General features: G+C 30.4%; 1 protein-coding gene across 1 annotated transcript in view; it reads right to left on the reverse strand.

Moving 5' to 3' along the window:
- LOC148305768 (uncharacterized) overlaps positions 1–24,383 on the reverse strand; it is a 40,121-nt gene extending 15,738 nt beyond the window's left edge. The window contains exons 1-2 of the mRNA XM_088266152.1: positions 24,140–24,383; positions 1,108–1,229 (exon numbers count right to left, since the gene is read on the reverse strand). Coding sequence (XP_088122278.1) covers positions 1,108–1,229; positions 24,140–24,199 — 182 coding nt within the window. The 5' untranslated portion in view covers positions 24,200–24,383. The remainder of the gene's footprint in view (positions 1–1,107; positions 1,230–24,139) is intronic.
- Between the last annotated feature and the right edge of the window lie 934 nt (positions 24,384–25,317).

Raw genomic sequence — 25,317 nt, forward strand, 5'->3', positions numbered from 1 at the left:
AAGTAACGCTAATCAGCAAAATAAGTTTTTTTTGTAATTTTCGTAACGTTATAAAATACTTATTTTTAAAAAGCTACATTTTGAAGAAATGAAAACGATCATCATTTCAGCACTCTTTACAATTCACTATGTGTTATACTTGAATTGAATACGATTTAGTAGGTCAGAATGGTTTTATAATTTTCCATATGGTAGAGGTAATCTATTGAACGTTAAAATGAAAAATGGCACACGAATAGTGAAAATACGTTATTTGAGATACATAGTTAGACACAGCAGGTAGCGAAATTACTTATGAAACAATGTAGTAGCGGTTTTGAACTTTCGATTATTAAAACACCAGTCATCATAATAAATCATTTTATTTTCTATGCAATCTCATGAGCAAAACGAAAGTTATAATTTTAGAGATCAGTAAGTACTGTGTTTGTTATCTGTGGTTAAGAAAACTAACAAAATATATTTGAATTCACGCTTTCTAGACCCACAAATCCAGATTGTGTATTAATCCAAGTGTCTTAAAAATAAAACAAATATGGAAAGGTGTAAGTGTAATTGGTTTAAGAGTATCTAAGCTGTAAGGATCACTTTATTGACCATTTCATTGGTATTTCCTTTGCTTTATTGGTTCCGCCTTCTGAGTGCATTTTTTTGAATGAATATCTTCTCAGAATGCGAAACAAATATCACGCACATTTAACAATTCATCAATTTTTTTAAAACTTGCTATCCTTCTCTATATGATTAAATATTACGTGATTATTATAAACAGTAGTAACAAAAAGTACACCAATTAATAAAACATAATACCTCAAACGTTAAAACAAACAAATAATTTTTATAATCTGTTTCTTCATGTAGTTAAGAGTATTAAGTGTTTTTTTTTTAATTAATCAAAGTAAAATAACTAAATTGTATATTTAATTTAATTTTTGTCTCAAACTCATGATATTTCCACTTAATATATATATATATATTTAAATGAAATATTATTCCTCCAAGTTTTAATTCGAATGTAGGCACATTTAAGAAATGTCGATACCAAAATAAACTAGAAGATTGCATGCCAACAAATAAATAATATATTTCTGATTGGGCTAGTCTTACCTATAGTCTCTGGCGTGTGCTATGCCGCTAAATGATTGGTTGAAGTTAATGCGGATAGTCATGAAGCCAGCCTTACACGTGGCAGTCACCACGGGAGAGAAGTCCACCGCCTGCTCGAGACCCTGCAATAAAAGGAAATCATCAACCTTACCATAAATAGCCATAGAACTTCACCAGCTAGCACCGAGCACACACATTATTAGTCACCATTATTTCCCAGAATATTCGAGCAAATACTTCTTATAAACAAATAATGATGAATTTTATAGTAAAAAATGGGCTGGAACTTGGAATGATAATTGCACAACCGTTCTAAGAATGCTTTTCAATGAATCTATAAAAATGGGCATCACATAAAAAACCGGTATTTTTACTAAATGATATGCAAATACTGAGAATCATGTATTTTACTCTATCAAAAAATGTAACAAATTAAGGAAAAAAAGTGAACATATAATATGTACAGATTTATAAATTTACTTTGTAGAATCGAAACTTCAATCTATTTGTATTTAAACATAATTATTGAGTTGTTATAGTTAAAAAAATGTGGGCGTACAATTTTATATTATTATATTTTATAACGAAAATTTATTCAACACTGTGAAAAAAGGATTTAATAATTTTTGGTAAAATTAGATGAGCGTAACATCGACACAAACAAGAATTTCATGAATGAAACACTAGATTTCCAATGAGCCCATAAAATTGCATTAACATCCAGAAATGCAAAATTGTAATGATCAGTTTATAATTCGAGATGGTTTGAAGAATGATTTACTTCAGTTACCTAACAATTATACGCTGTTAATCAATAATTCCACCGACAACTCTGTCATTTCATAACGAATTGCGATATTTTTAAATGGCATTTAGCTACGAGAATTTACAACAGTAGACAATATTTAAAATGCGTCTATTTTCACGTAATAGATCGTGTCTTAAAACTTTTAGAAGGTTAAAGCGTTGATTTGTTATAAATTGTATTGTCAGTAACCGGCTATGCATGTCGGTAAAAATTATATTTAAAAACACAAACTGTTTGCTTTTGGGTTTTGGATTTTTAGTAATAATTTTAACAAAACTAAAAAAATGGAGTTAGTGAAGCTAAATAAAGAACACTTCATTTAAGATATTAGTAAGACATTAGTAGTACATAACTAGTACGTGTATAAAAATCCGTTGTTAATGACATGGCTTCAATAACTGAAATAAAATAATACCGAGTATTTTCAACAGGTGTTATAGAAATCGTGACCCGTGGCCACAAAGCTATTAGATTTCTTATTAGCTGGGAATGTAAGTAAAAGCGTTTTTCCAAACGGTTAAATTGATATTCCAATCGAAATTATTACTTTTTTTGTTTTATTGGTATAATGATTTTGAATTTTTTTATTAAAAAGAGAAATATTTGCGTTTTTATTACATGCAAAAATACTCATACTATGTATTTCTGTGAGCCTAGGCGGCTTATTATTAGAAATAGGTATCAAATTGTGGTAGAGTGGGTTCAAAACGAGAAACTCTGACTCAAGAGTCCGCGACACTAACCACGGGACCACAACCCGACACAATATTTTAAATAATCGCAGTGGATCCTCGACATTCGTTCGTCCCTTCATGCGTCGAACGATTCTCCTGTAAATACCAAAAATGTGAAAATGCTGTAATACCAATATTACTGAAAATGTCGCCTTGTAGTAGTCAACATATAACAATGATAATATAATTTTTTGATATCTAATCAAATATGAAGAAGGATATGGAAGTCTGGGCATTTACGGGGCTTACGACCGTCATAGGCTGGTTTGAGTGATCACTTTACACACGTGTAACATTCACCAATTCTACCCATTATGGACAACCACACCACTCAAATTCTTGGAAGTTCTATATATATGAACCAATTTTGAAACCTTGTTCATGAATCACTAGAACTTCACTAGAGACATCTATTGGTGAGATGTAAAGAAGCTTTTTATTAAGCAGAAACTCTTATATTAGTATGTGAGATCCGAATCCTGGATTATAATCACACACATGAGAAACGCCATTATTATTTTTTGATGAGATATCAAAAAATAATATGAAAATAACTCCTGTAATTGGAGATAATCCAGATTTTGTGAACAAGTATTTGGACACACTCAAAATGTTGTAAATAAATTATCTGGACAAATTATAAGCTTAATAATAAAAATGAAAATGCTATTTTCTGGCGTTTCTCATGTGTGTGATTATAATCCAGGATTCGGATCTCACATACTAATATAAGAGTTTCTGCTTAATAAAAAGCTTCTTTACATCTCACCAATAGATGTCTCTAGTGAAGTTCTAGTGATTCATGAACAAGGTTTCTAAATTGGTAAAAATATATATAGAACTTCCAAGAATTTGAGTGGTGTGGTTGTCCATAATGGGTAGAATTGGTGAATGTTACACGTGTGTAAAGTGATCACTCAAACCAGCCTATGACGGTCGTAAGCCCCGTAAATGCCCAGACTTCCAAATCCTTCTTCATCTTTGATGAGATATCAAAAAATAATATGAAAATAACTCCTGTAATTGGAGATAATCCAGATTTTGTGAACAAGTATTTGGACACACTCAAAATGTTGTAAACAATGATAATGATCGGTTTATGCGAAAAAGAAGAAAAAGCGTAAAAACATATATCATTAGACATCTTGTGAGTAACTCTTGTTACATAGCTTGTCATTATACGTGACACGTATAATTATTCCTCAGGATAGAAGAAAATATATGTACCTACTTACTTTTCTAAACATAATTCTATACGATTTTATATTATTTGAATTTACCATAAAAATGCATTCATAAGCTGCTGGGATGAAAGTACTAACCCGTCATTTATCTAATCTATTATAGACGATCAAAACAATCACCACGGACCTGAAACGTATTAATGCAACTTATTTTGTTTACGGATAATTTATTTGATATTCACACGACTCTTAATTTGATCATCTTGTTTTGTTTACTTAATAAACAAACCAAGATAATAACATATAGGGGAGTTAAGCTGTAATTTAAAATTACAAGTAAAAGAGCCCTTGATGTAAAGATTATATTAATATTTAAAAGAAAATGTAGAATATTTACAGATTACTTTACAATCCAGCAAGAAAGAAGAACGAGGAAGTAAAATATATTAAAAATGCTTCACTACACCCAGACCATATGAAAAGAAATATTTATTTTATTTAAATTATTCACACGAGACAAGGCTGCGATCATTGCGCAAAGTTTCTACTGTATTCTTATACTTATAAGGTTTTGTCACTACATTCGTCTGAAAGAAAAAGTCCGCCAGACACGAGACATGAATCCAGTCCCAGTCCCCAGTCCCCGGTCTCCAGTCGCAGCAACCGGTAATGTTATGTCACAACCGGTTTGTCTGAATCTCACTCCTCCTGATACAAGTATAGAACAGACACACTAGGAATTCGCGATATTGGCAATCAGGTCAAAATCACAAATCTACCGGAAAATATTTTTTTTCGGTAAAATACCTAGTGAAATCACACTTCTCGGATTAAATAAGCATTTTTCAGGAAAAGTTAGTTCAAATCAATAGACTCTAGCCTACTGTATATTGCTTAACACTGTGGTTTACACCATACTCCATAACTAATAGTATTAAATACAAACTCTCTTTGGAAAATTAAAATCGTTAAACATGATATATGGCATAGTATGATAAAGATATTTTGATATGCTGTTTATAAAATTAAACACCTGAATAATTTTCATAAAGATAACGAGGTTCTTTACTCTTTTCAAAAGATTTCGTGATCTTTTTTGACTGCTTTTTCTCTCTTTCTATTGCATTGATTGATGTGGTAAAGCAAAGCCTAGTCAAGCAATCTTATATCTCTACAATCCCCAGAGTATTTGAACTATCAATTCTTATTGTTTAAATTTTACGACGTTTATTATATAAATTACAAAATATAAATTATCAAATTATAAATAACATAATTACCGACAAGGTTTAGGTTAAGCATTAGATAACCATTTTGCCATCCTAAAAAAGAGAGAGGCAAAAATTAAATGCGATCAAAATCAACAAAACGAAACATCTTTTCTGACTAATACGAAAAAACTCTTACGTTGTTTTTATTTTTTTAAATAATTTGATAAATAGGATATTTTTCATAATCCTGTATTTTTCCAACGTTTCATTTAATATTAATATTATTTTGAATATTTTTTGGGTTGCATAAATAACAACTAATCTTGAGATACGTTACATTGTTTTGCTAGTGAATATATCAAATGGCTATTTACTCATCTGAATCCTAAAATTCACTTACTGTAAGTCAGAAAATAAACGCTTATCATAAATGGAAAACGAATTGTTCAATCATATCAAAAAATAAATCATGGCATCTCTGAACTGATATATGTCATGGTATACACATGCAGAAAATCGGTGCTGTCCATTTAGTTTGAAATATAAACCGTTATTTTTACGGCAATAAGTAAAATCAAAAATAAAATATTATCAACATAAAATTTACAATAATTTATTTTATAATATCACAAACATTTATATAATCATTTTTGAACTATTGAGTCTTGTTATCTGAGAACTGCACAAAATGCATGCGATAATTCCGATACTTATCCACCGTATACTCGTGTATACTATACCCGTACCATCATTTTAGTTTACTTTAGTTTCTGAGCACGATACCATTACTATTATATTATTAGGTATTTGTACAATCTGCCCCTCTAGCGGTCATGAATCAGACATGATATGTACTCGCATATTCGATCTATGCTGAAATAATACAATTTTATACTCTGGTCAAAGACGACAATGGACAATAAGTTATAAAAAAACTTATAATTTACCTTATATTTATTTATTTTTTAAGTTTAAAGAGTTTTTTAGTTCTTACACATAAAAAAATAATTTATATTGTTACATAAATAAATTTTGTTTTGTATTTATTAAAATGCATATTTTGATGGTAAATTATCAGAATGCCAATTTTAGGTTTTCTGATGTTATTTCCGGTATCGCAGGAATAGTACAAGCGTAGAATAGTAATGACATACAAGATAGGTTATACGGGTGGTATTATACCATAAATGTATGTTACATCGGGTCATAAAAGGTGACTGAGAAAACATCGTCATACGGGGCGTAAAACCTAGATAAATATATGCAAATAATAAACATACTTTATTTACTCACATAAAAATACTTACATACATTTATGTATCTTATAATATTGTATCGAATAGAAAGTTAGAAATGCAGATCGAATTACTACTTGTGTATGAATTGATTGGCGTTTTCAAGTATCTAATGTCACCGATGTTATGTTCGTATATTGGAATATTTAACTTTCATATCCGCACCATTTATGATACTTAAACATTCAGAGAGGAAGTGTTTCCTATTGACATTACTAGTAATTAAATAAATATAAAAAATAATGGGGTCGGAAGTAGGTTTTACTTTGTAGCATTGATATAATATTTATGTAGTTAGTTTTTCCTTCAAGAAAATTTCTAACCTTTTAGAAAATTTCGAAATTAATATTCTGAAAATAGCTCACGAACGTTTTTCTTCTCTGGCCCGAATAAGAGCGATATATGTTGAAAACAGAAGTAACTTCCATATAAATAGGCACAAATACAGGTAACAAATGCTTTTTTTTTAAACGGCATTTTTTTAACACAATGGTAGCGCCGTCTGTTGATATAAAGCATTCTAATTATTGCCCATAACTGAGCATGCTTCTTGATAGCTGATGTCACAAAACATTTTCAATGTTTCCGATTGCATTGTCGTTTCATGTGTTTTTTTTTTTAATTCTCATTGGTTCACAAGCATTGTGAAATGAAATATTTCATATTAGAAATATGTGTTTAATATTTTATTTCTTTTCCAATTAACCCGATTGAGCCAAAGCAACACGTGGCCGGGTACAGCTAGTGATAAACAAATAAATAAGAATATTGTTTAAAATATATAAGAAACAGTCAATTATAAAAAAAGGTTTTTTAAAACTCTTATAGCCACAACGAATGTAGCCAAAAACTAGCTACCTATCTCAGCTTGATTCGTCGACTTTTTCCTTATGACTCAAGAGTGGAATACAAAATAGTATCGCACAGGTTAAACTTATGGTATTACGTGCTTGATTATTCAATGCAAATATGCGATATCTTCGTGTAAGTAGCATGTACTCACCGATGGCATTAAATCCTGTAGAGTTCAAGACTATATGACACACTGGTAGTTGGAAAGCCAAAAAGCTTAAAGCGTCAATTGAGAAATTTTATGTGTGGAAGACGTACATAAACAAACGAATTTTCAGCAATGTCATTAATTGATTCGGCAGTCACTTTGTGGTAAAATCAATCCATTTATATTAAAGTTTTACTTAGTAAATACCATTTACCATTACTATTTCTTAAAATCTATTGTGACCAATGTACCTACGATGTTTACGTTATGGAGTTTGAAAATGATGGGGAATGCATCGAAACACGTGTCACAATAAAAGGTTTTAAGAAATAGTGGTATCCATTTACTAAGTAAAACTTAAATAAAAATGAATTGATTTTACCACAAAGTAAAACTTTAATTAAAAAAAAGTTTTCAGTACTTCAGTAAAATTGTAATAACTAGTGTTATTTAGCAGGTATGATATTGTTAACAAAAAAATGCATAAATCTACGATTAAAAAATTGTGTTCAATTTAATCTGAATGATTGACAAATTTTGGATTTTTCATTTTATACCTTAATTTCCAACGTCAATATTATCCTATCGATAACAATATGTTGGTTATGCTAACAATATAATTACACAGTATTCACTCATGTGTATTTTGTATGTTGGGTATTAAGGGTTGTTATATTCTTGGGAGGGAAGCCATCATATAAATTTTACCAATGTGACAAGAAGACCTATAAACAAGATCAAATAAATCGTTTACTGTTGTATCAGAGGAAATGTCACAATCCCTTCCATATAAACCTAGTGTCTACATACTGTGCATTGTGTAAGAGAAATAATTTAAATGCGTTCCACTTTTGTGTCGCCTTTTAAAGAAACAAAAGACTTACATAAGTTATTTGTAACCGCAGTTAAGAGTTGAGACTCTTCAAAACCGGTAATACGCGCAGGCATTCCAGAAACATTGTCCGCATACATATTATTTAGTGAAAGTATAAGAGATAAAACATGATGGAGTAACTCGTAACATTATAGAATATGGGATAACTCAGAGCATAATTTACTAGAATTCTCAAAGCTCGAAAATGCAAAGACCGGGACTATTTTATGGAACAAAAATACATATTACTACTTGATTGATGGTTTGATACTAACGATAAATGGGAAGTATCCGACCCAAGTCCAAATAGCCCGAGGTAATACAATATTGGCAATGCGAACGTGGATAAAGTGATTCAATATACCTACGAATAAATCAAATGTACTAATAGTTCTTAAAGAATTTTGTTCAGTAACATAATGATCTGTTATCATTTCTTAATCAATAAAAATCAATATGGTACATACGAAAATAATATGAAGAAAAAGTACGTATTTTTCGTATCTTTGATTTTTAAGAGATGAAACAACAATGGAACCAGCTGATAACAATATCAATCTGTGTTGACAAAACATGATATTGTATGTTCAGCTTGTCATTGTATGACTCAGTATACCATATGTGTTTTTATTTCTTAAAAATAATTCTCTTAATTGGTACGCTATGTGACTATTTAATAATAATATTTCCCCATAGAAATAAATAAATCATCAAGTTCGGTTTGATAAAAATAGCAAACATTAGCAATATAAACAATATAAAATTTTGCTTCACGCAAATTTAAAGATAGGCTGCGATGAAAACATCTGATATAATAAAACTAACATATTTTTATGTGTCTTTTCCCTAAACACTTGGTTTAAATTATACATTGTATAAACTATTGAGTAAATATGAAATACCACTATTGAAATATTTCTTGTAATGTTAGATTTCGATAAGATTCGTTTTCTCATAACAAAAACTAATAAAATAAAATATGATAATCTTTCATTCTATTCGATTTTATTTACGTATAATAAATAAATCATCATTGGATATGATCCGAAAATTAAACTAATATATCGCAAGGGTTGATACTTAATTAGAGATATTCTTGAAATGTATCTAACGATTATTATCTATGATTGTTATGAGTTCTAAGCGATGGTTGGGGGAAGAATAAAAGTAGTGATGATACGTCAAATATCTTTTTTGTGTGGACCTTTCGTTAATTTGGTCAACAGTTAACATGTTCATGGGATGTGGGCAAACGTAAATAACACAAAATGTTAAAATCAAGCAACGTCATAAAGAAGAACGACGCATTACAGTGAATATTACTGAATTACATTTCAAATTAATGAAAAAGTTTTTTTTGCGATAAATGGGTTGGTCAATTCTCAATAAAATTTGTGTTTTTCGATCCAAAATAAATTACAATTACTTAATTATGATTAACTGATGAACGTCTTCCATTGACGACGTTTTATGCAACAGCGACTCTATCCTATTAGGCAAGCCCGCATCCTTATGTTGAGGCCGGTTCGAGGTCTCGAGTGAGGCAGACGAAGAACGTAGACCATCGGGTAGGTTTCACAACCGAATAATGAAGCCATCTGGAGGCCGGGAATAATGACGGCCGGATTAAAAATCATAACGGCCGCGGTGGGCAATGGCCACTCAGTAGACCGAAACGCGAACCACTACTGACCGAGTTGATTAACTTTGTCAACATCGCCATCGAAACAATGTAAAACAATGTTACAGTTTCCCAATGCACCTGTAATACAGTTAGAATCTCATATTGTTATGTGCGACAAAACACAGCATTGTTCGATAAAATAATTACTACTTCACATTGAGCAGTTATTTATTCTTTACAAATCACGCAATTAATTTCATCAGTATAAAAGGTACATAGCGCCCTATTGGTTTGTGCTACAGACCATTTTAATAAGTTGCGGGAAATGAGCATTACATGTTAACATGTCTCTCGTGATACGTTTGATTAAGAAAAATATTTTCCATTAAATGTCAATATTTTAAGAAACAATGTACTGAATTTACATGCCAGCAATTCACTGTTTTGCTTTTTAAAGATTTTTTGTTGTCGTTTCATATCTACAAAACGCAACGTGTTTTATATTCGTGTGTACGAAGCAAATCAATACATTTTTTTCTGTTTTGATTACTAGTGTATTTTAAAAGTAGGTAGCGTTAAATTAATTTTATATAATAGAATTGTATGTATAATTACTTCACGTTATTATTATGGTTATTTTTATATCTCAACTCTATCGTAAGAACATACATGTGACAAAAATTACCAGAATTCAGAAATGTTTGTCATGGTTTGATATTAATACAGATATTTTCTTTCTTATTTCATGCGTTGTATTTAAATGTCAAGCTTTTGAAATAAATAAACTTATGGATATCTATGAATACCGGTTTTAGGTTTCTTATAAAACTTAAAATATATCATCTAATGTCATATAAACTACACGCCGGACTCGATTATGCTTAGACCACAACATAAAATATTTATGATGATAGTCGTGCCGATGAGATACTGAACTGGCCCTGGCATGGCGATTCCCTTCCGATCGCGTTGATTGCGCAATCACGCATATCTACTCGTATATTCAAATATTCAAAATGATATCCTTAATGACATCTATGCATATGAGCTCAAGAGGTATAAGTTCTCCAATAGAGTTAATCCGTGAGGTAACGGAGCCGGAATTGTAATGTCGTTTGGAAAGTAAATTACCATAATTACGATAAATTGCTTCAATATTTAAATAAATAGTTTAACTTCGATTTAAAAAATTGCCGTTATATATTACATACTTAGTTACTTATTTTACTATCGTCAAACCAAAGTTTAAATAACGAAATAAAATGACAAACATCATGTAAAAATTCTGTGGTAGGCTAATAATACTGCTTAAATTGTACACATATAGAAAAATAAAATGGTTCTCATTAAGAAAATTTGTCTCTAAATATTTCATATTTAGCTAGGAGAAAAGTAGTCACCTATGTTATTCCGGTATTGCTTACTTATATTAAATATCTAAATTTGTCTGGCTTAGAACGGGGAACATTGATTAGCCAGACAATGCGATAAAAAAAATATAAAAAATAAAAATTACTAAGAACTAGAAAAAAATCAACTTATGTACTTATATACTTAATATATATATATATATATATATATATATATATATATATATATATATATATATATATATATATATATATATATATATATATATTTATATATATATATATATATATATATATATATATATATATATATATCATATATATATATATATATATATATATATATATATATATATATATATAAATATATATATATATATAATCGTATATATATATATATATATATATATATATATATATATATATATATATATATATATATATATATATATATATATATATATATATTATGTATCAATAAAATAACTTGTACAAATGACTTATTTTGAAAAACATAAAATGTTAACGTTTAAATAAATAAATAAAATATATTTATTATATATATATAAGCACTTAAAAAATACACGTACAAATACTTGTTTACAGTACCTACTGTATGTGTGTTCTTCATGTCAAAATTAAATAGAGTTGTTTAGTATATTGTAGCTAAAAAATAGTCGCTGTAATTGTTCAATGTAATCTCAGTAATGACCTTCGTATGACTGTTATTGTCGTATACTGTTCCCACACACGTATTAAGGAAGTGTCATTCTAAGAATGTTCATCTCAATTATGTTATAAGACAACAAGTGTGGTCGCAATTATGATAAGTATTATTAGAAATTATTATAACGATGATTTGTAAAGAAACTGTAGGAATTTTGAACGGTTTTATTTTTACAACAATGAAATTAACTATCACCTACGTACATGAAAAGTTAATTTACTATTTTTTTTATTTATTTGAAAATTGTCATAATATCTGCACTTGAGAGAAATGTCGGATTTAACTGATCCTCTTTCTTTTACCCGCATCTACAACAAGCGGTAAGTACATGGTGCACTGTGTTGGACCGCCGAGAGGTCAACTTGATCTTGATGATTTCTGGGCTCCAGATTCTTGGGTAAAGGAATGGGATATGTTTATTAAGATAAACTAAATGGTTTTGATAGTGCAAGGAAGAAGAAAATTAAGGAGCTTAAGGTGAAAAATATAACTTATACGTGGAAAAGTATGTGTAAGTTATACAGTGCTGATTTGAACGAGTTCTTTGAGGAACAACTCCAAGTGAAAAAAGGTATTCCGTTACCTACGTTATCAAATCCGAAAATTAAATAATCTCATTTAACATTCTGATTCTTAAAATTCGGTTATTGAAAAACAGCATTTTGATAGATTGGCGAGATATCACTCTGACATCATATCCTATGACGCCACGACATATTCTTGTCATTTAAAATATGTACAGAAAATCTTTATTATTTTTTCTACAGATTTCAATAAGAACAATACAGACTCTTACTTATTTTATTACGCCTTTTCGACGTAAATGTGTACCTACAAAAGTACCTATCGCAGAAGTATACCTTGAAAGGAATGTGGTTTAGATTGTATTCAAACAAATAACTGTCTATATATAAAATATGAAATTAGTCAGTAAACAAAGCCTAATCGATTGTGGTAGAGCCAAAGTCTTAACTAATAATCGTTCTCTTTCGACCAATAATGACGCAGAATTGCTAAATATAATAGAAGAATTTAATTAAGTCAACATTTACATTATTTTTTACATCTCAACATAGATGAAGAAGAATATGTAAGTCTGGGCATTTACAGGACCATCGACCGTCATAGGCTAGACGCACTCAAAATGTTGATAATATTTTTAAAGATAATATTTTTTGTGATAATATAACTTTTATATCGAATCACGGCCCTTACGATCAAAAAGGACTTTATCAATACGATTTGTAAAACTCTTTTTGAATCACAGGATTTATTTTATAAAAATACATGGCAATATTATATATGTTTTATTTGTGTACTTTTAACTTTATACCCATTTTTACACAAAATTAAAACATAACCTAATATTGGCATTTAAGAGCAAAGTGTGATTCTTACCGTCAAATACTAAATATCAAGATAAAAATAACGCTCCATCACTAAAGTGCCCTATGAACCATTGATTGCAGTAAGGAGAAGAAATATTAAAGAAGATAATATTATCAAGAAGTGGAAAACGATAGCTGAAATAGCTAGATCACTTAAACTTGTATACACATACTCGTACAAAACGTGTAAGTTCCTTGAGGTAAAAATATTGCTTGATATTTCACTAAAAATGTTAACAGACTTGTATTGGAATATATTAAAATTTATGTGATAAATCTACCAGTCAGGAAATATTTTTCTTAAACGTACATACATCTATTATTTTTTTAATTATCATTATGATCCCATACACAAAAGAACAGTTGATTACTTCAGCAAACATTTAATTAATACAACTAATGGACATCGTAAATTAAATACAGGAATACACAATACTTGTACGTATATTTCTGACAATTCTGTCTCCACCTATCGCTGGACAAACAAGTTAATCTTTGCTCATATGAAAAGTATCAGCACGCCATAAATCAGTTCACATAAGGCGACCAAACAAAGCACACCAGGAAACGACGCGGCATAAGTTGTTCTGCAATAATTTGCCATTTGTAATATTTTTTTTGCGATAACCAGAGCACAGCCTCTAAGTCTGCCTCGCTGGTATTCTACACAGAAAATTTAACCCGTTTGTTGTCATTGCCAAGCGTACATTCTCGTATTTACTGTTTCAAGCATGCTTTTTTATTTAGGTCGGGTCCTTAGATAAGTATTAGTGTATTTGGATACCATGCAGAGGGGTGAAAAAAAAGTGTTTTTTTCAGTATTTTTTTTAATTTTATATTATCCTGAAGGACAGTACTAATCTTTATGGAATTAATGAAAAAGTTTTTAAACTTCAAGTCTTTCCGATGCGAAAACTTATGACCATTGGGTGTTGTTGAGGACTATAAAAATAAGAATAAAATATATACTCGTACTTGTTTACACATATACTATTAATAATCGAATGAGTCAGTGTCACTTTAAGTTTTCAGTGAATTAAAAATTTGGTTTCATAGGTGTGTAAAAAATGTCCGAAAAATACCACTCTCAATATTATATTTTTAATGTTTTGGTAGTATTTTAACGTTACGAGACCTGTAGGAGATATAGGCAATTGATGGGTTAATACAAGAAGTCAGTGATCTAGTGGGCGTTTGCAAGGCCGACTTGATATCTGTAATGCCAACCTACGCAGTGGACAATCACTAAAGGGCTGGCACATTTCGCCCACAAACCAGTTGACAATTCAATATTATACATATTTTATGAATTTGGGTAATCGATGTAAAAATTCACCTGGATCTAAAACATTAAGAAATACGATAAAGAAATTGTAAAAGAGAAAATCTACTAAATCAATAATACATTTCACAGAGAAAATAACAGCTTATTGGTTCGAGGTGATCTAAGGATTAAGCATTTTTTTCTGTTCACATTATTATTTAACTTTCCTCTAAAAAATTTGGCGCTTTTTTTACATAAACTATAAGAATTAACATTTTTAAAGCTTAAACTGGCGAAAAGATGTATTCCTTGAAATTATTATATCGGCAACCTTGAACTTAATACATTTTAAAATTGATAATATGGTAAGGCCGTAAAAAACAAATCATTTCAATATATGGTAGCTATAATGCAAGTAGGTATGTACAAAAATAAATTAATGCGCGTATTTCAACGACATTGAATTTTTTTTGCATAAAAGGTCTAGATTTGGTTGAGCATAATGAAAACATTTATGAATAGAAAAAACAACTAGTCATATTATGTTATACGCATCGATTTTGTTTATTTTTCGTAGAAAATTAATTTGGATAATTGGTACCGATTGATCAAGTATTCTCTCTCTGGTCTCAATCCTGCGGATCGGTCTGCAGCAACAGATAATATCTCCTTCGCCACTCCAGCCTATCTCCCGAAACAGCTTCTCATATATCGAGCAGCCTAAGTCCTCGTATAAGTGGCTAAGATATTCGCGCCCTGGGCGTCCACAAGTATTATTGATATTAAAATCAGTCTAATTTTTAAATTACAAAAATTCGTATACATGAAATATTTACAATAGGTATTTACAATACAAAGATTTTGTAAATAGTTTAGTCGATATTAAATCTGCCCTTTTAGAATTGTTAATTTTAGACCATGATTTCAGGCATATTCCAAGTAAGTACATAACTTTAAAAGATTTCAACGACTGGACAAATACAAAGATTTAGCAAAAATGCTGTCGGTGGTGAATCCAAATCATCTCTTTTAACATCGATAATTATAATGTGTAAAAATACTTAGACGCATTTTTGGTAAGCTAATACTTTTTAATATACTGACAAAACAAATATGTAAAAAATATATATATTTTTTTTAATTATTCAGTTTATCAAAACACTACTACATACTTATTTATACAGGTCTTTACGTGCATCTCCCAAACACCTTTACACGCTCTTGCTGTCCTTTGGTATCTGCAAAAGCTGCTTTAAATGCAGTATAATGTTTATAGCATATAAGGATGAAGAATAAAAATGATTCGGTGCAATTCAATCATGTTGACGAGGTAAGTGAGTTCCAGCATATCTTTCATCATCGACAGTGATGATGTCACCACCGAGGAATGGTAGTGTCAATATAAACACTGCCTACTGACTAGTTGATATTCCACAACCGAGTATTCCACTCCCTCCACAGCTGTATTCAGTTTCAGCTCGTATTGACAACAACTTGCGTATTTCAATAATATATACACGACGCCAACAGCCTTCGACATAATCACTTACTCATGTGTGGTGTTTTACATGCTAATTACTTAAAGTCTGCATGTCAAGACTAAATTCACGGTGAATGCCGATTTGCTCTCGAAGCCAGTTTTTTAATCCCCGCTTCATTTGAAACATATGTACCTAAACTGTCGCGATATCAGCACGTCAGAAAATATTACATCAATACGAGTACCTACTGCGGTGAAAAAAGTTTATGGTTGCAGATTTTGTTGACTTTTACGTTTTTTCAAAAAAATAGAATTTTACAGTGAGTTCGCATACAAAATTGTAAAATTAGATCCAATAATAAGAGGATACCAATGAAAATAGGCACACAACTCCTTTTCTGACTTTTAAAACATAACAATGGTATCAATTTGATGCACTGACCTTTGCACTATTGGGTGCGAATAAGGCTCTGAAGAAGAAGAATGAGAAGATTTAACAATCATATATATTGTCAAAAATCCCAGATAATTAAATGGCTTCGAAGTAACATTGTGTAGATAGCGTTACACGTATTTATAAAGTAGGTATTATTTAATGTACTCTTATCCACGGTCCATCACCGTCGGGCGGGGGACCATTACACAAAGGAGGAAATAATGAAGTAACGGAAAGTGGGCATGTGTTCCGTGACACGCGGCCAAGCTAGATTACTCTCCGCAGACTGTGGATAGTTGGCGGAGCAGAGAACAGAATCTGCCATTGTCAGGCCTGCGCCTATTACGGCATTGTTCCTCGCGGCCGAGGGCAGGCGGAGATCGTGGGAGACGCTGGACAAATTGCAGCCTAACCATCTACTGCAATACAGATGTTATACATGTACCTACTACTTGAGCGCCGGGTGAGTACGATCCATAAGCAAAATATTCACTATTGTCCAATAAGAAATAGAGAACTCAAATACTGGTGTAATGAGTGAAACTCTTTATGATAGACATTATCGACGGATTGATGCATTGTTGTCAACTGTCATCGCCATCAAACAGAACCGATCCAAATCAATCATTAACAAATATACATAATATAGTCCTATGTACGAACAATCAATCTGAGTAACACCAATAGTTGGCAATGACCAAAGAAATGTAGTTCGAATAGTTTATTTTATATTTTAATTAATGTCGGTTAGTTATAAATATTTTCTTCTTTTTTCTCTATCACTCTTATATCTTTTATTTTTTGTATTTGCAATAAAAAAATGTAAGAGCCAAAATCATAAGTAAAGTGGCTTTAAAAAAACGCAAGTATTTCCATAAATCTATTGTAATTCTATTTACAGCAACAACAAAAAATACTTTAGCAAATATCTTGAGAAAATCCATTAGAAGAACGCATTACTCTATAATTTCTTGACATCAATGAATTTGTTTGCCTTTAATAATTTTCTTGAAAATATTCAACGTTCACTGAAACCCGCATTATAAAGTGCTGTTTTCTTAATACAAAATACTTTTACAACAATTTCAAGTGTGTCCAAATAATAATGGGTAAAATTGGTGAATGTTATACGTGTGTAAAGTGATCACTTTAACCAGCCTATGACGGTCGTCAGCCCCCTAAATGCCCAGACTTCCATATTCTTCTTCATCTTTGATGAGATGTCAAAAAATAATACAAAATACTTTCTTTACCTCTAATTTCCGTCTTTATCTCATGTCTTTTATTTTTCGTTCAAAAATAAGGAACGTAATTTTGAAATTCCATTCAATACTCTTCTAAAAATGTTGTTTATAACAAACATTATTTATAACATACTGTACAAACGTGTTTCAAACACTAAATTTGCGGAAAATCTTTATTATTCAGTATTTACAAATAACCAAAATTAAAAAAATACAAAATGGGTAAATATTGAATAGTTATGTTCGTTATATTTATTAATGGTAAACATCTGCTAATGCTTCATCCGCAATAACAATTAGCAATTAGGAATACCTGGATTCTTATTGAGCCTAAATAAATTAATACTTAAACGATAAAACCTAATTTGATATCTGAAAACATGATATACTAGTTTTGCATTCCTATTCAAAGATTTAAAAGTAAATTAAATTATACAATACATTCGTATAAATTATAATTATTATATGTTCACTATAATAATAATTGGTTTTAGTTTAGGAACGATTTCTAGCGCACTATTAAATATTATTGTAGGTACAAAATCATACATCATTTTAGTTATTACGTACTGTATTACGGCGGTGATGGATTCAAACTACCAATCTAGCAATACAAAATATTAAAAAAATAATGAATTTCAAAAAATATCATGTGCCAGGGCCAGTGTAACTATGCACATACAATTAGATTTTGCAGATTAATGTTGTACTTTCAGCTTAGCTGAAAATTTTTTGCACGAATGCATAATGTGGGTACTCACATCCTATGTGCATAGCTAAGAATATGTAAATATCGTATTGTGTGGAAATATGCCAAGTCTTCGGATTGGGCGAGTCACAACACTCGTCACTGTTCTCAGAATCAGAGTGACTTCAACATGAATCCCCTCGATGTATGTACCTCATAGTTTTACAGATCACCAAAAGTTCTCGGTATATAATACGTCATTGTTTGATATTTAAAGTATAGACAAAAACGAAAAAAAACACTACCTCCGGCGGCAAGTCATTATTACATATTATTGTATACGGTATATGTACGCACAGTTGCTTAGGAACGGAAATGAGCATGTAATATGATGTTTTGATGACCATAGAGTATCATAGTAAAGCATTGTTTTTTCAACACAAGAAATGATCTCATTCTTAAAGGTGAAATTGTCAAAAAATTACCGCTTTTGGCTCTTAGTACGACATTAGCACTTGATGACGTCGAATGATATTAACGTGATAAAAATATTGGTTGATTGGATTTTCACAAAATGTATATTGAAGTTTAGAACAGATAAAAAATGGACCAGGTTTATGGGTAAAAACGATATTCATGAAACGTTGATGATAAATATAAGTAAACGTCATTATCTAGATCTTAATAAATGAAAAACTGAAATTTTAAAGTCCTTTTGGATTCTTCGTGAGTCCTATGGATGTTGATCGTAGTTTGAAGAATGTCGAACAACTGAATAATTTTTACAACGATGAATTGTTTAAACTTAATAAACAAACAAACGCCTTTTAATATTCGATAACTGTTCGGAAAAGGAAATCTGATGCTTGCTTTGGCGAGGAGTGTCGGTTGGAATAACTACGGGGTTGGAATACTATCACCGATAAAGATTGCTCGAGATACGACCCGCTTGCAAAGTTTTGATTAAACCAACGAATTCTATATATTGATTTTCGAAATCAGAGATCAAATGTCGACACCAAAGCAACGTTTTACCTTACAATCTGTCCGGGGAGATTGCACATTAAAATGAACAACACGGGCTACTGCTTCCAAAGTTTTTTTTAAAAAAAAGTTTGTGAAAATAAGGATCTCATTTTATAAATTAAAAATTTATAAACTCTAATGATGCCTGATGTCTGGAATTTTTTGTAATAACATTCAAATATGAGGCAATCAAACTAAATCAAGGATCAAAACTAAATAAGCCAAGTGTGATTTTCTTTCTTTGAGCCGATCCATATTGCAGATATAACATGATACTCATATGAAGAGTGCCAGGATCGCATAATTGAAAAAGCTGCAATTCATTGCGAAACACTTTGAGTGGGTGAAGAAACTTGATATCCTGCAACAAATTGTATCACCTATAGGATATAAACAAATTATAATTAAAATGTAACTTTGTTTTAAAATCACTTTAAATTTATAGTGATTTTAAAATAAAGTTACGTTTTAATTATAAAATGAAAACTCTTTCAAAAAATGCTTCAAATATAAATTATATAAACAAATTATTACTTATCGTTTTACAGGGCGTTGATAGCGTTTAAGTAACATATTTTTTTGAAATTTTCAGTAAATTCAAAAATCATTTTCTTGGCAATTATAAAAAAAGGATTTTGTAGGTTTTCGGAAGGATTTCGATTAATTTGTAGAAAATAATCAGGCTGCCTCAGATGTTATTCCATTGATCGTTATTTAAAAGAAGCAGCAAAGTAAACAGTTTTAACTGATTTTTTTTATTTATGTTAAAAGTTTGTTATTTTTACTCTTCTCAGAATAATTATTTAAAATTAGATAAAAAAAAACCCACTGCAAAAATAAAAATATTTATGCGTATATAATATGATAAAGTTTAAAGTTCAATAAACAACATATTAAAAACTAAAAGATAAGTAGGTACTTTTTATTATGAATCTGTTTTATATGTACGGACAAGATTCATCGGTAGATTTAATTAACCTTGCACAAATGAATATATTATAATCACGTAGTAATATGATACTCAGTAAGGCATTGAATGCCGACTGGAATATTATATCAACCATAGAAAAATTGCATTCACGTCGTATATCTTACACCGGTAGATAATAGTCCGTATAGCACTCAGTATATCATGAAAATATTTTTTTTTAATTCTCATTAATGAAATATTTAATACTAGATAAGAGGCATATTACCTTACCACCACTCATGTAAAATACATTTGCATGAGCACTTACAAAATACATTTTTTTTACATTCTTCCAAGATATGGGATTACTAATACAATGCTCAAATAATGTTTAAAACGACTCACAGTAACACCAAACCGATTTTTAACAGAGAAATTCATCGGCATAATAGACGAAGACATAATAAAATGCATGTAGAGCCGATAAACATAACTATGTTTGGAGTACGATCCTTGCTATATATTGCCTATACCCAAATTACAGAATACAGCCTATACCAGTCAGGGATCCAAAATCAATTAACTTAAAAAAGACATATGGAAAGATATTAGTGTGACATGGTCTCATGTCGAGAAATGAGTAATGGAAATTACTCATCGGGAATGTTATGCATATGACCCATGTATGTAATGTTTTAAAATAAATAAAAAATTTAAGTGATAGATAAAACGGCTGCGCTTCATTTTTCATACCCTCTTCGTGTATAACTTTTTCCTATCCTGCTCATTTCCTTGAGTACGTGTTTAACTTTATACCAATTCCGCGATCCAGTTATTTGTATTCCGATCACGCTGTGGTGCGAAAACCGTGGTACGTGGGGAGCGGGAGGCTCCGGGGACCGATCCACCATTTAAGGAGCCAACTCCTCCCACGACTCCCAAACCAGAAGTAGCTATAGAACAGTACTGTGTTAGAACAGCATCTGGTGTTGGGAAATCTGAGGAGGTGGAACTGATGGGCGTAGGAGCCTTGAATCTTAAGTTTTCTAAAACTTGATATAATTATCAAGAAAAGAGGAGACAAGGTTGACGATTCATCTAAGACTTAACTACTAACTAAATATCAATGGTCAGCAAGATTATTTATACTATTTTTAGGAAAACGTAAAGTCATTTAGGATTGTTGTTTTGTCTTACTAATTACAAGAACTTCCTACAGACGTTATTAAAAATATTTCACACACACATATATATATATATATATATATATATATATATATATATATATATATATATATATATATATATATATATATATATATATATATATATATATATATATATATATATATATATATATATATATATATATATATATATATATATATATATATATATATATATATATATATATATATATTTACATATGTTTGTATGACTTTTAATTGGTATATGTTGTCAATCATTAATATTATTATCTCGTTTTGTTTAGTGTCATGTGATTAATCTTTATTAAAACAATCTTATTAATAATTAAATAAACGTTTTGAAACACATCGAAAAAAGTGAAGTCTACTAAGTATTTGACGACTGTTAAAATTACAGTGCTTCAATGTTCCAGCCGGTAAAAAAATGCATAAGTTTATAATGATGTAACACTTACAAACATTAATTTTGATGAAATCATCATATCCTACAAAAAAGTGACAGCACTTCCCGTTAAAACATTGCATACTATATGGCGATCCTATCAAAAATAAGTGATCTATAACCATTTTAATTTATATTACTTTTTTTCACTTGTCTGTAGCCTTAGATGTAGTGTTATATTACTGGCCTGAATGATGTAAAGACGTTATTGCTACTTTAAAACAAACATCATTTTAATGCAAGTCATTTTAATCCCTCAAAATGTCAGCAGTTGTCAATAAATGACTATGATACTGGTCAAGAAACGAAATGAATCCCTTAAATTTTGTATTGGGTAAATTTTATTCTCGGGCAAATTATATGAACGGTAATACAAATTTATGAGGCGAATGTATAATAGTTGTAAAAAGGAGTAGAGTAGGTATGTGAAATACGTGAAAGCGGTCAGGTCAAGAGTCGAAATAATCGGCGGGTATGTATTTTGTCCGCTTCCGTGGTGTAATGGCCAGCGTGTTTAGCTACCGTGCTGGAGGTCCCGGGTTCGATTCCCAGGGGAGGTGAAAATAAAAATTAGTGATTTTACACGGTAATATTTATTCAATACTACCCTGGACTTGTTCCTGAAGCGCAAGAGTGATCACCTTGCCTTCATGTAAAAAATTATCAAGATAACACTGCGTCAATTTGATGCAGTGCCCTATGCACCATTGGGTGCGGATAAGGGTTATAAGTACATAAATGTATGAGGAGATGCACGAATGTGGATTTGGAAAGACAGAGTGGTGTGGAGTTCTATTCACTCTGCATATCCCTGCGGGGAAGCGGCGTGATGGTTAGGTAGTTAGTTAAAAAAATATTTTGAACATAAACGGACTCGGGATGAATCAGAATGTAGACATCTTCAACAAGATAAATAGTTAGGAGGTCGAGGTCAATAAATTATTACTCCTCTTACATAACGTCTTTATACTTTCTATTTTACAAGTATGTAGGAGATGCCGTAGGAGAGTGAAATGATATACAAATAATTCAAATTAATAATACAATTTTACTCGGACGTTTATAAAGAGGAATGAGTAGGTAGCATGCCATAATAATATACTCGCTATTAGAAAAAAGACACAAGGTTAAATTATTCATATCGTTTGAAGTGAAATCAATGATAAAAGATGTAAATAATAATATTTTTACATTATGAATTAATTCAAAACGCGAAAAGAAGAGTGAATTTTTTTATTAAAAGTTTAATTATGGCAAATAATTATCAAATTGGAAATATATATTACAGCAAATTTATGAGGTAAATGTATTTGGTAATAGAAACAAAGGAAGAGCGAAGTAAACTTGGCATGATCAGTGATCAGGTATTTTAATATAGTGGTTAGGTCAGGAGTCGGAAAATCGGCAGGTATGTATGAGGAGATGCATGAATGTGGAAGAGGCGAAGATTATAACAAACGTATTTCGTAAAAAAATAACACTTACTCTTTAATTTATCACTACTTATTTTGATTTTGTTTCATTCTTTGAATTTAAAACCTATTTATCATTAGCGGTACGTATTGTTAAAATTCAAGTTTAAAGAAGATAAAAAAATAATTCTATACTATTCGATCAATGTTCAATAATAGTGGATAAATTAAATAACTAAATACGCTCCTTTACCTGTAAGTACAATAGAATAAAAAATATTTTAAATATTTGTTTTAATTGCATTAGCAATTTAAAACCTTCGAATAAACGAATTACAAACGTTTTAAAAAAAAATATACCGATGAAATTTGGTTAGTATTTTAAGAAAATATGTATGAAAAATTTACGTATTAGTCGATAGTTAGAATTTCAATAGAACAAGCTGTATTTGTTTAATCCAAATAGTATGTAAATAAACGACAATAGTGCACATGAGTTCAACATGACACAGGGCCACAGGTGTCTAACATAATATACGTGTAATATGTAAACGGAATAAATAAGAATATTTTGTCGTAGCCTTGTATTTCAACAATCTACAAATAAAACATCATTATGCTATTTAAAAAAGTTAGCCATCAAATAAAAAAGTTCGGTGAATTTGACGTTTGGTCTCGTGTGAAGTTAGTCAAAGTCCATTGCTTACCTCGGGTCTGGCTAGCGCGGCAAATGTCACTAAAACAAAAATTGTCCTCAAGACCACCATTTTTACCACTTGTTAGCACTTTTCGCACAAATAATAATAGATCGTTGTCATAATCGAAAGAATAGACGGAGTTTTTTAGCCGGTCATGTTCGTCTGGAATCTTGGAAGTGCTAGAGGCGGTTGGAGACCGAACGCGGCAATACTCGGAGTCGCTAGCACACCTGGCGGCAACTCGTACAAAACTGAAGACCGCTTCACGGTGAGGCAATGGCGCATTCAAAGGCTGCTATGACAGTGCTTCAAATGGAATTTCAATGCGTCAATAACTATTAACTGGTATTTTTTATGGAAATTAACAAAAAGTGCTTAACACAAAATACTGAAAATTTTAATTTAAAAATATATATTTTTACCATTTATTGCTGTAAGTACACATAGATATGTGCGTCACATACATATGTTTGTGCCAATAGAAGGTATTAATTTTAATTTTTTCTTCAATATCTGTAAGGTCACAATTATTTTTGTATTTTTGTTTTTAAACAACGTTTTCTTTATTGTTTTAAAAATTATACACTTGTATTATACCAGTTATTGTAGCAAAAATATGTGTATTGGCATTTTATAAATAAATAAACGATTTTATGACAAATCTAAAAAATACTATTTAAAATTCTAAAACTACCCCTTCAATTGGCGAAAACTCTTGAGTGACTTGCTATTGTGTTATGAATAATGTTTAAAGAAAAATATATTTTTAGATATTTGGTTTAAAATCCAGAAATGGTAGAAATATACAATGGGTACATATTTAAAAATATCCATATTAGTATGTAACGATAAAAAAATAAGGTTTCTTTATGTACCATGTACATACGCTTAACTCCCTTTTCAAGCACTGTTTAGATTATTATACACGCCGGATAGATACAACTTTCGATTTCGGTGAAGTAAGCTCTCAGCTACATTGACAAGATAGAAGAGTGCAGGTATACTTTACGTATTGTTATTAATGAACATAAGAGTGAGATAGATATACCAAATACTCGGAGAGTGAACCCTACTATACTTATTATATTTAAAAAAATACCCACGAGTCATGTTTTATCTAATAAAGTTTTTTTTCCATTCCTTTATTATGATACATATCAGAACTCAAGATCAGCTCCCTATTAGGT

Source organism: Brachycentrus maculatus, unplaced genomic scaffold, assembly GCF_059751285.1.
Source record: "Brachycentrus maculatus isolate JH-2025_06_01 unplaced genomic scaffold, ASM5975128v1 h1tg000262l, whole genome shotgun sequence".
Classification (NCBI taxonomy): domain Eukaryota; kingdom Metazoa; phylum Arthropoda; class Insecta; order Trichoptera; family Brachycentridae; genus Brachycentrus; species Brachycentrus maculatus.